Source organism: Lagopus leucura, unplaced genomic scaffold (genome assembly GCF_019238085.1).
Source record: "Lagopus leucura isolate 7727_CA_CO unplaced genomic scaffold, USGS_WTPT01 Super-Scaffold_100159, whole genome shotgun sequence".
NCBI classification, from domain to species: Eukaryota; Metazoa; Chordata; class Aves; order Galliformes; family Phasianidae; genus Lagopus; species Lagopus leucura.
The window spans coordinates 21,089,094-21,103,824 of record NW_024962335.1 but is presented as its reverse complement, the minus strand read 5'-3'; the positions used below and the strand labels follow the sequence as shown (position 1 = coordinate 21,103,824).

General features: G+C 41.1%; 1 protein-coding gene across 6 annotated transcripts in view; it reads left to right on the top strand.

Annotated features, from left to right (window-relative positions):
- Positions 1-14,731, top strand: part of BICD1 (BICD cargo adaptor 1) — a 169,527-nt gene that overhangs the window by 117,430 nt on the left and 37,366 nt on the right. For all 6 annotated transcript variants that reach the window (XM_042889740.1, XM_042889738.1, XM_042889739.1 and 3 more), the window contains exons 4-5: positions 2,246-2,683; positions 8,052-9,146. In XM_042889740.1, coding sequence (XP_042745674.1) covers positions 2,246-2,683; positions 8,052-9,146 — 1,533 coding nt within the window. The remainder of the gene's footprint in view (positions 1-2,245; positions 2,684-8,051; positions 9,147-14,731) is intronic.

Genomic DNA, 14,731 nt, shown 5'->3' with positions numbered 1-14,731 from the left:
GCACTGAATTTCTATCAGCTCATCTTTGTGTCAGTTGTTTACCAAGCCAGCAAATTCCCTCATGGAGGCATCTATTTTTTCCTTACCAAGCTCATAGGAGGCATTTTTGCAGGAAAAAAAAATAAAAACCACTTTACAGGCCATACTAGTTTCTGCCAGAATAAAGTCTGTTTGCCAGTGTTTGTATTTGTCATAATACTTCATTCTTAATGTAGTCAAATGCCGGAATATGGGGCAGAAAAAGAAGCACTTTTGCATTGAGAACGACTTAAAAAATCAGTCATTTTGTATCACAAACCCATGCACTTGTGATACCAGAACCAATTCTGACCTACAGGGTAAAATATCAAGAGCAATTTTGTACTATACTACTGCTGTTTACAAAATGATATGTTCCAAGTCATGTTGAGAAACTGTCATTATCTCCTTGTTGGTTTCTTTTCTGGGAGGGGTTGTTTGTTTATTTTTTTGTTTGGTAGCTTTTGTAGGAAAGCATCCATGAATTGGTTACTGTACAGACCTCCAGTTTTTCATGCCCTTAAATTATAAACATATCTATTTGATTGAATGTCACAATTTTTTAGATGGCCCTTTCCCTCCACTCGAATACACCAGGAAATGCAAATTTCAAAATACCCAGATTTCCCTTTTCTACTTAGCATCTCCCAACATAATTTATGAACTCCATTTGTTGTCTGAATCTTTTTCATTCTCTTTGTTTGAAGATTGGTGCTTTGTGTTTTAAGCTTTCCTTCCCAAAGGCTTCTAGCTTTAAAACTTTTGACAGGTTGGCAAACGTTCCACTCCAAAAGAAATGGTTGGTGTTTCTGTTTTCACCAGAATCTTAATATAGTTTGAAAATAAAAATATAAATGAGAAGCATTCTAGACAATGCCTTAAAATTGCACATAGTAATACATGTTAATGCATTATATTAGAAATGTGTCAACTGAAAAAAGATTTATTTATTTTTTAATAGAAGCATGAAAGTTCAACGTTTCTTCTTTCATGAAGCCATTACATTATTTCACCCAATAGGGGGAATTTTTGGTGTTTACAAATTAAAAAGTGGATCTTAGAGTTTAAAGGGATTGTATGAATAGTTTGCTGTTTAATTCTTAAAACGAAATACCTCTTGAATAAAGGATAATCTCATTTAACACAAAGAAGAGAGCTGAGACTATCCTGCAGTTTCTGTCCCTTCCTTCAATATTTTTGAATACTAGTAAGACACCCAGACACTTTAGAATATCCATGCCTGAGTGACTTTACATCTGGTAAATATTTAGATATGAAGTATTCTGCAGAACACTTGCCATTAATAAATCAGATTACGTTAACCTGAGATCTATACATACCATGATATACCAATGTTGCTTTTGGTAATTCGTAATAAAAACACATCTGCATGAAGTATGAGGGCTGCTCTGAAGGTAATGCCACATATTTTATTACGTTGGCCCATGATCTCAGGTGGTTGTTGTTGGTATAGCAGTAGAGATTGAACCTTACCAACAATATTCCATTACATTTTGTTGCTGTGTGACAGATGGCAGCAGAGGGGCAGTCTGGCAGAATGGCATCTGACATGGAAGTACATATAAAGCAAAAGTGTGCCACTGTATTCCTCAATGAGGAAAAAATGGCACTCACTGATATTCATCAATGCTTGCTGAATGTTTATGAACACCAAACAAGGGATGTGAGCACAGTGAAGGGATGTGTGGTGAGTTTCAGCAGTGGTGACAACAAAGTGAAAGATAAGCTGTGTTCTGGGTGGCTGTGCAGATATTTATGAGCTCAGTATGCAGACTCTTGTTCATTTCTGGCAAAAAAATGCACAGCTAACGGTGACGTCTGTGATGAAGGATAGTGTTTTGGAGCTGAGAATGTACTCTATCAAGTAGTGTTACTGTGCTCTTTGTATCCATTTTACTTTCCATGGAAATAAATAGGAGGCAGTACTTTTGGACCTACTTAAGTACATTGTTCATAGTCATAAGTTACTTGGAAAAAAATGCAATGTTCCTTGATTCTCCCCATGTTGAAAAAATGGGTGGTGGAATCTTCGACAGTGAGAGCTCCACATACATTTTCTATGGAGACAATTCTTTGCAGCTGCAGGCAATATGTGGTATTTCATGTTGCATTTCCTGTAGCACTTATTTCAATAGGGCTGATAAATGGCAGGTTTTCATGACTCAAGTTTTAGTATTATGAATGTTCTTTGTCTTGTCTAATTCAGGTTGAATACGAAGGCTTAAAGCATGAGATTAAACGATTTGAGGAGGAGACAGTATTACTTAATAGCCAGCTAGAAGATGCCATCCGGCTGAAGGAGATTGCTGAGCATCAGCTGGAGGAAGCTTTGGAAACTTTAAAAAATGAAAGGGAGCAAAAGAACAATCTGAGAAAGGAACTCTCCCAGTACATCAACCTCAATGATAGTATGTATAATAATCATATTAATATATCAGTAGATGGATTAAAGTTTGCAGAAGATACAAGTGAGCCCAACAATGATGACAAAATGAATGGACATATCCATGGGTCTCTTGTGAAACTTAACGGTGACTACCGAACTCCCACGAGTAGGAAAGGAGAATCTCTGCACCCCGTCTCTGATCTCTTCAGTGAGCTCAACATATCAGAAATACAGAAACTGAAGCAGCAACTCATGCAGGTAAGAGTTTCATTTAATGTCTTAAAGCTTTTGGACACACTTCATATGGACCCTGGTGCCAGCTTTTGCACTGTCCTCAACTTCTCTCAGTGATGTTCTGGACTATGTCACATCTCAGACTTTTTGTTCCACATTCAGGTTTTGCTAAAGATAACCCAAAAAGACATTCCTGTCTGCACAAAGTTGGTATAAGCTGAGCTGATGTTTAAGGGGAAGAGGAGGAAGTAATTTAGTTATTGTAGTTGCAGATAGTTGGATTCTCTTCTGTTTAATAAGCGGAGATGTCTCTGAGGTTGCAAGTGGAATCAAGTACTCTTCCGAATGACAAAGCTTTCTAGAAAAAGAAATAACACTGAAATACAGACAGACTTGCCAATAAATGCAGTTTGAGCAAGATTTGACCATCAAGAGAGAACAAAAGGATAGGAGCATTTATTTTAATACCTAGCATTAGAATAATAGAATATCCCAATTTGGAAGGGACCCACAAGGATCATCAAACTCAGCTCCTGGACCCACACGGCACCACCAAAGCATCTGCACAGCATCCAAACCCTATGTTTGACAGTACTGTCCAAACACTCCTTGAACTCTGGCACTCGGGGCCGTGCCCACTGCCCTGGGCAGCCTGTTCCATGCCCACCGCCCTCTGGTGCAGACCCTGTCCCTAACCCCCAGCTGCCAATCCCCGGGGCCCTGTTGCTGTCACACAGAGCAGAGCTCAGCGCTGCCCCTCCGCTCCCTGTGAGGAGCTGCAGCCGCCATCAGGCCTCCCCTCAGCTCCTCTGCTCTGCGCTGAGCAAACCCAGGGCTCTCAGCTGCTCCTCACACACTCTATCTTGCAGATGCTTCACCACCTAGGCAGCCCTCCTTTGGGCACTCTCTCAGAGTTTTATGTCCTCTTTTTACTGTGTCACCCAAACCTGCACCCAGTGCTCAAGGTAAAGCTGCACAGTGCAGAGGAGAGCAGGACAACCCCTTCCCTCGCCCGGTGTCAGTGCTGTTCCTGAGACATCCTAGGGCATTTAGGCTCTTTAGGCTGCCAGGGCACTCTGCTGACGCAGATGCAACTCGCCATCAGCCATAACCCCCAAAACCCCTTTCCACAGGGCTACTATCCAGCCTCTCATCCCCAAGTCGGTACATAGATCCCAGATTGCCCCTTCCCAGATGCAGAATCCTACACTTGCTCTTGCTAAATTTGTTGTGCTCTCCAGTTCAGCCCAGATATATCCAGAACAGGAGTTTATGGAATGAGGCAGATAAAAACTCAAGTTGACATCCCAGTGCTGACTTCATCTTAGATGGGATACAGTGCAGTGCAGTGAGGGGGTTCCCACTGCCCAAGCTGTTAAATAGCAGTTCTGCCAGTAGAGCTTTGAAAGGGTTTGGCACCTTCAGGGAAACATCCAGCGCTTTCTAGCTGGGGACTGTCAAAAGTACCCCTTCTACAGTGATGCCTACTTAAAATACAAGAGACTATTTGGAGGTAAAGGTGAAGAAGCCCAGTTTGCAGCTCTTGCTGAAGAACAATAAATCCCTACACAGGCTGCCCTATATTTGTTGAAGCATTAATTGTTTTATTTACTTCATTGCCAAACAGCATGGGAAGTTTTGATCTGAGCTTTGACATGGGAAATGTTGATGATATCTATTGCTTTGTGCAGATAGCTTTGATGCAGAAAGTGCATAATTTAACTAGAAAAGCTTGAAATTAGGAACTTCACTCCTGTGAAAAATTCTGGGGAGAGCTATTCCAGTATTACAATAGAATTTGTATGTTTATTTTGGTTATATATTCATTTGAATGAAGATTCATGTGTATGTATACATTTATGCATATGTTTTATGCACATGTTACAGGCATCTTTTGATTTCATTCAGAAATACAGTGCTAGGAAATACACAACTTCAGAAAAAAATCTTTGAAATATTCACATTTTAATATGTATCTCAATTATTTTCAAGCATAATTTACAATTAAGTAAATGCAAAATAAATACGTAACAAAAGATGTTTGAAAATGAAAAAATGCGACTTTTTGGCTGTATTTTGTCTTGATTTATTGAATATTGAGCATGATGAATCAGCAAACTTCTACTTGAAAGTTATTGCAAATGTTTTTGTCGCTTCTGATTTTAACATTGCTTATTTTTTGTACGCTTCTTAAACAAACAGTCGGCTTTCTGAGGCTCCCCAGCCAGAAACTGTCCTAGGACCCTAGAAGGAGCCTAGAAAATAAACATAACCATTTTTTGGTGTCAGTGGCTTTCTTGAGCCTGAGCAAACTTACGTAAGTTGCCTTCAACATCATTCAGCATTGTAGGGATGTTAAAAGGATTGAAAAAGAGAGACAGGCCTAGCAGGACACTTTTATTTAGATACTGGGACGGCTTGCTGCAAGCTGCTGACGTTTTCTCTTTTTAAAGCAATCATCTTCTCTGTTAGGTTGTCTCAACTCACTTTGAGTCACATAAATTAACTGTGTAAAATTCCTCCAAAATTTTTCTCCACAGTAAATGGGAGATTTAATTGGGTTCAAGCTGACAAAAGGTAATTCTTTAACAAAATTGTTTGTTTTTTTTTTCCTCCTTAGCAATGTCTTTGCCATGTGGCATTCAGACAGTTATATCTCAACATTTGGCATATGCTCCTCTCATTTACTCAAAGAAGATGTATTATGATAGAGCTGCTGAACATGACCCTCTCTTGGGAAGTATGCTTATGTGATTAGGACAGTGGGCTTGTTTTCTGAGAGAATGAAACTTCAGATTTCCCTTTTGTTACCTGTGTGTGGCAAGTTTTTCACTCTGCAATCTCAAAAAGAAACATGTACCAGAAGATCTAGCATGACAGGCAAAGTTCCTTTTGCAACTTTGGGATGCTAGCAGTATGTGTTCTGTGTTGGTTCCTAGAAGAGGTGAGAGATAAATAACAATGATAAAATTGGCTTTCATAACTGCAAACTATCAAACAGATTGCAAGGAAGTCTCATCCAGCTGAGATCTTTGAAAGGAAGAGTGCATTTCAAAATAGCTGCAACTGCTTTTGAATTGCTTTTATTTCCATTTTAAGATGATGGTATGGATAATTTCTGCAGCTACTAATTTTGTCAAAAACAAATGAACAGACTGAAACATGGGAGTCTATTCCCAAAAATTTGCTCTGTGTGGAAATAAAAATACGTTGCAAACAAGAAATACAATTTCTGTCCCTAAGAACAGCAGAGGTCTTACTATTCAGAAGGAGTACTCTAAGTGCAGTTGGAGCTTTGTTCTTTTTTCCTTGGAAGTAGGAGCACGTATTTTTCGTCAAACAGAAGTGGATTAGCTTCATCCATAATTACTGGACTAGGATGAATAAAATTCAGTAGGTCTGTGTATTTCATTTTACCTACTGTCCAAGCTGGCAGGTGGGTTTAAATTTGTGTGTTTTCTCTGGAAACAATCCTTTCTATTTGAAAGACATATTTGTTCCCAGAAGCCATTTATGTTCAGCAGAAGAATGACCATAGAAATATCTACTATCTCAGATACCATTTTTCTTCATGATGGCTGAGATCAATAATCCATCAGTATCAGTTCTGTCTGATGAAATTAGGCAGACACTCAACAGAGTGCCTCTAACACCACATTGCTTAATGGAAGGCCTGCTCTTTGGTAATGCATGTTAAAGACAGATGGGGGCAGCAAGCTGTATTGATGATGTACTCATTGCCCTCAGCTGTCCTCCTCTGGGCTACAGCACAGACTATGCAGTGCCTATGTAGAGCTCCCTTTATCTAAAGAGACTGATATTTTTTGGATCATAAAATAATGATGAGCTTTCACCCTGTTTTTTTTCCTTCTTGAGTCATCAGTCACCTGTGCATAAAAAAATGAGGCCAACTTTGAGATGTTTTCAACATGGCTTCTATTTTTGTCCTTACAATTTTTACCTGCAATCCATTGCAGGTAGTAATTGAAACTGTGTTTTGAAAGTCTGTCTGTAAAACCAAGGGATCATCATAAGTCTTAGTGCTTTGGTATTTTTGAGTAGCAGCCACTGTTTGAAAGCCTTGTTATGAGATAATAGGAGTCTGAACCACTGCTTGGAACATTTTGTGAGATGGCATTAATATCCTCAGAGTCTCTAAAAAGCTTTTCTTCTCCATCACTGAGTTTCACAGTGGCTCTTTTGACTCTTCCAAATGCTGCCTGGAGGGATGCTGATAGAGAAGGCAGTGCTTTTTGAAGGACCCTTCAGAAGGGACAGTGTTGGGTTCTCTGAATTAGTAATTCAGCCACTCACAACGTGGCTGAAGTGTGGAACACAACATTTTGTCTGCACAAAATGTAAACACTGGGCTGAAATACCACAGCAGTGAGAGAAAAAGAGCAGTCAGCCTAATAGGCTCTGGATCCTGCTGCAAAAGCCATGAGAGCAAGAAGCATTCTATATTATCTGCTTCCCATTCACAGCTCAGAAAAGGACAAAGGCTGATTAAAAAAAAAAGAAGTTGGAGTACTACACTAAAATTTAAAAATGAGATTCATTCACAGGTATCATCATAATAGTGAATATCTGAGCAGATAAAAACATCAAGTTTTTCTTGTTTGCTTGTTTTAAGATGCTGTGTATTAAAACTTCAAAAGAGTCCTCCAGGACCTCTTCTTCTTTTCAACTCCATATTTCTCTGTCAATATTCAGAAAGGAACTTACTAGGTCAGAATCAGTGGATTGTTAGTTATATTGTAAATCCCATTTTCTTCTGCACTGTCTTTAAAAGAGTGGATTTTGTTTACAGGGGACTGCTGGGAATGGGGATTCCTGGAAGATGCATGTGCTCAGGTTCCTGGTCTGTGTTACATTTGCATATGGTGCAAGTTATTTAATCTAATTGTGCAAATGTACACAGCTATTTGTTTACTGTATTTGCATTCAGAAATCATGCCCTCCTTCATGAAATTTTCAAAGATATAAATAAAAATCATGAAGGATAGTAAAGCTATTCATGGAAAATATAAACGTGTCAGTAAAATGTATCAGTGTAACATGTTATAAGTGGCAATGATGCAATTATGCCTATTAAATTTCACAGAACATGTGTGTTGATCACTCCAGTATCATTACTCTAGCTGACTACCCTTAGTGCTTGGGCACTAATTCTTCAGTGAGCAACGTGTAAAATTGTGACCTAGCAAAGCTGCAAATGGTAGCACACTTAATTTTATGGTTTAGGGGCATACACTTAATTTTATGGTTTCTGAAACCCCTCAAGATGTACATGTAGAATGTGGGAGTGGAAGTGGTGAATGGCTGCTTGGTGTTGAACAGAAGAGCACGGGTAGGACGAGATGCCAGGTGTTTTACTTTGACTCTGTTGCAGGTGGAAAGAGAAAAGGCCATTCTCCTGGCCAACCTGCAGGAATCTCAGACGCAGTTGGAGCACACCAAAGGAGCCCTGACCGAGCAACATGAGCGAGTCCACAGGCTCACGGAGCACGTCAATGCCATGAGGGGCCTGCAGAGCAACAAGGAGCTGAAAGCAGAGCATGACTGTGAGAAGGGGCGAGACCCCACCGAGGAAGCACATGACTATGAAGTGGACATCAATGGTTTGGAGATCCTAGAATGTAAATATAAAGTAGCTGTTACGGAAGTGATAGACCTTAAAGCAGAAATCAAAGCCTTAAAGGAGAAATATAATAATTATGTGGAAAACTACACTGAAGAAAAGGCCAAGTATGAGAGCAGAATCCAGACTTATGATGAACAGGTGACAAGCCTAGAGAAGTCAACCCAGGAAAGCCAGGAAAAGATGGTCCATATGGAAAAGGAGTTGCAAAGGATGACAAGCATAGCGAATGAAAACCACAATACCCTCAACACCGCCCAGGACGAGCTGGTGACATTTAGCGAGGAGCTGGCTCAGCTCTACCATCACGTCTGCCTGTGCAACAACGAGACACCTAACAGGGTCATGTTGGACTATTACAGGCAGAGCAGAGTTACCCGCAGTGGCAGCCTGAAAGGCCCAGATGACCCACGGGGTCTCCTTTCCCCTCGGCTTGCCAGAAGGGGAATGGCATCGCCTGTAGAAGCCAGGACTCCGACCGAGCAGGTGACAAAAGAGGCCCCAGAGCCTGGCAAGGAGCAGAGCCCAACGAAAACACCTACAATTTCCCCTGTCATCACTGCCCCTCCTTCCTCCCCAGTCTCTGACAGCAGTGACATTCGCAAAGAGCCGATGAACATCTACAACCTCAATGCCATAATAAGGGACCAAATCAAGCATTTGCAGAAAGCTGTAGATCGATCACTGCAGCTGTCGCGCCAACGTGCTGCAGCCCGGGAGCTGGCGCCCATGATTGATAAAGACAAGGAGGCCTTAATGGAAGAGATTCTGAAACTGAAATCCCTCCTGAGTACAAAGCGGGAGCAGATAGCAACCCTGAGAGCAGTGCTGAAAGCCAACAAGCAGGTAAGGTGCCAATAAAGCAGGAGGTCGGGAGTGTCTGTTATTTATACAGGTCGCTTGGCAAGCCTTCCCAAGAGGTTTTTTTAGTGGAGAGGTTTCACTCACAGGTTACTGAGCCTTTCACTCCATCACAGTGAGGGAAGGCCTTTCTGCCCTCCCACCCCTAAGCTTTTCAGCTCTGTGTTTTCTAGCACCCATTTTTGTTCTCTGTAGCACTCCACTAGCCACAAATCTTGAATACCCACTATCAAATTCAAGCATTTAAAATAAATGTTGCAAAGCTAAAGCACTCCTCAGGAGGAGAATGGCAGTTGTAAGAGTGCAAGCGGTCACTTTGTACTGTACAGGAGCTGGGCATCTCTGTGATAAAACACAGGGTGAAATGCAGAGTAATTTTCTTTACAGGTCATTGCAATTTTTAGAATGATTTTTGTTTTATTCTTATAACTTCTTCCATTGTTGTGTTTTTAATCCCTTAGGAAATTGAACTATTTTCTGTTTTGTTTTTAAGAAAACGGGTATCTCTGCATGAGAAAACTACCTGAAACAGTAACTGCCATTTTTTTTTAAAAGAAGGACTCATGATGGAGTTGTATTTTCTAAGAACAAAAAGACCTCATTATTTTGAAATTTTTGGTAGTTTAAACCATCTACAACCCACTTTATTATTGCTGTTACACCAATGTAATTAAGTTGAGAATTGGAACATTCTATTTAAAATGCAAAAAAGAACACCTCACAATGGTGTACTTTTCAAGAATACTCACAATTTTTTTTGCTTGCTATATCCTCGCAAACACTGTGTATCTAATAGATTCCGGGTCTGCAAGCAATTTAGAAGTTAAATATAAGCATGAAATTGTACTTACTACAGTTAGTCTCCTTATGCTCCAAATTAAGTCTGAATGTAAGAGGCTGCAAGGACAGAGTCGCTGTTCCAGATTGCCCAGGACTTTTTCCATCTTCAGTAATGCTGTGGTCACCACATGGGGGCATAAATGCTGGTTAATGGAATGGGATCCCATTCTCCAATGACAGTGATAGGATTTCTGTGTTACAATTCCCAATAGTCAGGTGATCTGAAGTTAAAATTCAAATTTAATTGTTGATTGGATCTGCAACTGCATTTCTAGGAACTGGGAATTCTTAAATTGCAGCTATATTTCAATATATGTTGAGTCTTTTATAGCATTTCTTCCCTCTCTGCAATACAACACGTTAAATATTAATTCAATTAATCAAGTACCATGCCTAGCAAAGCAATAATAGCCCTGAGCAATTATAGGAGGATTTTCCATGTAATTAAGATGTAATTGAAGTATATGGCTTTAGATTCCAAATTAAACACTTTTTCCATTAGCATAGAGCTATCATTTATTTAGTGATACTAGAAGAGAATGTGGCTAAGTCCTACTCTCCTATGTTTTTATTATCATTACTACTTTCAGAAATTGAGCATCTTAAATTGTGCTCAGAACTTTTAAAAGTACTTTTATAAGTATCAGCATAAATGTTGGCAACTGTTCAACTGTGTATCAACTCTTGCAGTGCTGTTCATGCAAGCCTAATAGTAATTTCCTCAAACTTTCAAGTTAAAAGACATGGTAATACAACAGAGATGTAGAAATTTAGAGAGATGGGAGGTTAGTACAACTGTGTTGTAGCAGTACTGCCAGCCTCTGGTGATGAGTGTGTCCCAAGAACCCAAAGCACATCTCATGTTCAGGAAACATGAGTCAAGATTAATTCCCTTGAGTTCCTCCCTTCAAAACAAAACTTTTAAGCAGAAATAGGTTGGGAATATTTTTCATCAATTCATTCTGTTTAGATGAGCCTACAGAGGACATCTGGTTCAGGTTTTTGCATTTTCTCTAGAACTTCAAAAGCTTCAGTTGTGATTGGCTTAGAGCATTGTAGAATCATGAAATCATAGAATCATCGAATGGCCTGGGTTGAAAAGGACCACAGTGATCATCAAGTTTCAACCACCCTGCTGTGTGCAGGGTCGCCAACCACCAGACCAGGCTGCCCAGAGCCACATCCAGCCTGGAAATGATTTGGGTTGGAAGGGACCTTAAAGCCCACCCAGCCTGAATCCCCTGCCATAGGCAGGGCTGCCACCCAGCAGCTCAGGCTGCCCAGGGCCCCATCCAGCCTAGCCCTGAATGTCTCCAGTGTTGGGGCATCTACAGCTCTCTGAGCAACTGTGCCAGGGCCTCACTGCCCTCTGAGTACAGCATTTCTTCCTAACATCTAACCTAAATGCCCCCTTTTTTAGTTCAGAGCCATTCCCCCTTGTCCTGTCATTATTAGTCTGTGCAAAAAGTCTCCATCCCGCTCATAAGATCCCTTCAAGAGCTGGAAGGCTGCAATGATCTCTCCCCAGAGCCTTCTCTTCTACAAACTAAACAAGCCCAGTGAAGCTGGTGTTGTTATGCAGTTATGTCTTTTCACACTGTATGTTGTGCAGAGGCACAGAGGCAGAGGAGCTGAATGTGTCCTCTCTCATCCCAGCTGTCACAGGTGCCAGCTCAGCTCCTGGCCTGCTTTGTGGAAATGCTGCCACAAATTGCTGTTGGTGGTGCAACCAGCAAGGATACTAAGGTGATTTTCTGGTTTAATAATGCCAGAAAGCAAAATGAGCACAATCAAATATATTGAAAAAATGGCAGTATCTTCCTAGAGCGTCCCACCGTTAAGATCTGGATGGGGAGACCAGACAGCAGAGCCCCGGATCTTGTATTCAGAGTTGGTTTTGGATAATGGAGTCGCACCCTTAATCAGGGAAGCATTGCTGCCATCTAGTGACCACCTCAAGTATTGCAGCATCACCTAAATGAACAGCCTTCCCGGCCACGTGCTTCATTGCTGGGTGCTGCCATCCTCTGTTACCTAGGCACAGGGGCACATGGTTCATCACAAGAGCAAAGCAACAAACTGTATTCACTTCTCTTTACAGTAAGTTACCTGATTGCAGGAAAGCACAGAAGGGCTCTCTGTTTCTCCTTCTCAGCAGGCCTGGCAGTGTGGCAGTGCAGTTAGAGCTTTTAAATCTTTAACAGCATGTGATAAATTTCTGTTTGAACCTGACAAGCCATTGCCTAGCTCAATCCATTTGGCAATATTTAATGCTAAAGTCTTTTTATTCTAGCTATGTTTTCTTTGAAAATATTTTCAAATCAACTTTTTAGTGTTAGACTGAGACAGAAATAGAAGACAGTGAACACTATAACCCAGAAAAGAAGATGAAATTTGCTGTAAGAATCTGCTCTAAACCTAAGACCAAGGAAATTGATTATTAAACAAATCAACAGTTTGAGATAGCAAGTTGTAATATCTTGTTGGCTTGCTTGCTTGATTTGATCATGATGTATGTGTCTGTTTGTAGCCATAATAGCTATGTCAGCACCAGTTTCATGGAGCAAAACCAAGTAGCTTTAGTATTAACAAGGAGAATAAATTGTAAAGTAATATGAAATGAATTATATAATACCTTTTAGGACCAGTTCAATAATGTTTTTGATTTTGGTCTCTAACAACAAACAGAAAGCAGAGCTGCCTGTGAGAGAAATGTAATTTAAATTCCAATTGAAAAATAATTGGTTGCTTTTGCAGGTAAATAGTTGCATGGGCAGGAACTGAGTCAGCAAAACCTTCTTATCTGTGTTGGCAGTAACTCTGATGCTTGCAGCTTCCATAAATGAGATACTGTAAAGTTCAGAAAACATAATTGAATAACCCCGGGTATGCAACATCTGATCCATAAACAAAAGCTCGGATGTTACACAGACATTGTGCAGTGGATTTTGTCCGGTGACACTGGTGGAAAGATTGAGTACCACGTAGGATTTCTGCACTAAAATGGCAGGTGGCCGTTCTCCTTTCTTGTACTTACCACTGTAGCAGCTAATATTTTTTCTGCAGCTTTTTTTTTTTTTTTAATTTGGTTTGTTTCTTTTACTTTTAATATAAAATAAATGAGATAAAGTCTTCCTAGGATATGGAATATCCTAGGATATGAAGTGTGTTCACAGATTTGTTGAGGGCAGCCTTTAGGAAGCTGAATTTGAGCACGCTTCTCTTCTGTAAGGATAAGGAAGGGCATAGAAACAACATCACCACTTCTGACATGTGTTCAGCTCGACTCTCCCCCTCTCCTCTCCCCCCCCAAACTCAACCTGCATTGCTGGATTCTGATGAACAGAGGTGCTAAGCATGGTGTGCCACATCTCTGCTGGCATTTCACACTGTCAGGAGACCAGGTTTTGGAGCTCTCTGCTCCTTCCTTGCCTTCTTCTCAGGCACCATTCTTTGGTGCACAGGCTGAGCAACCAAATTCACTTGTCCCACTCCTTGGCACTGGATGGTCTCCTGCCAGCACTGCTGTTAGCCCCTCTCCTGCTGCTTTACGTACTTCACCACAGAGTGTTCACATATTTTTCCCGTCTTCATCTTTTACTTGTGCTCTCCATTTCTCTGTGTGCTGCTCAGACACTGCATTTTGGTGTGGGGTAAAGTTCTCTAATTTCTCTGATACGTTTTTGTAATTCCCACCCACTTAAAGCCAAGTGCCTCAGAGTCATAGGATCATAGAATGGCTTCAAAGGGACCTTGAAGATCATCTAGCTTCAGCCCCATTGCTGTGGGCAGCCTTAGATCTGGCACTACATCAGGCTGCCCAGGGCCCCATCCAACCTGGCTTGAATGTCTCTAGGGATGGGGCATCTGCAGCTTCTCTGGGCAGCCTGTGCCAGTGCCTAATCACCCTTTGAGTGGAAAATTTCCCCCCAACACCTAATCTAAATCTCCTATCTTTTAGTTTAAAACCTTTCCCCCTTGTTCTGTCAATAGCAGACCATGTAAAAAGTCAGTCTCCCTCCTGATTAGAAGTTCTTTTTTAAGTACTGGAAGGCCACAATGAGGTCTCCCTGGAGCTTTCTCTTCTCCAGACCGAATGAGCCCAGCTCCCTTAGCCTTTCTTGCACTTGGCCTTGCTGAATCTCATTAGATTCTTCTGGGCACACTTTTCAAGCCTGATCTGGTCCCTCTGGATGGCATCTCTTCTTTCTATTGTATCAACTACACCACTCAGTGTGGTGCTGTTTACAAACTTGCAGAGAATGCACTCAATCCCACTGTCTAGGTTATTGATAAAGGCACTGAAGAACACCAGTCCCAAGATGGATCGCTGGGAGGACTTGTGACTAGATTCCACCTAGGCATAGAACTTCTGACCACAACCCCGTGGCTGCAATTATCTAAGTTGTTCTTTATCCACTGAATAGTCCACCCTTTAAATCCATATCTTTCCAATTCAGGAATGAGGATATGTATAAGGTCAAAGGCCGTATACAAGACCAGGTAGATGACATTAGTTGCCTTTCCTTGCTCCATCGATGCTGTCACTCTATCATAGAAGGCCACCAGATTGGTCAGGTGTGATCTGTCCTTAGTGAGCTGTGCTGGCTTCTTTGGATTCTCATCTTTCTTGTAACTGCTTACTTGTAACAGCTCTTCAGAAAGAGCAGTTAAAAGCAGTTGGGCCCTGGGTGCCTGCTTCCTTCTGGCACCCCTTGCTTGCACACATA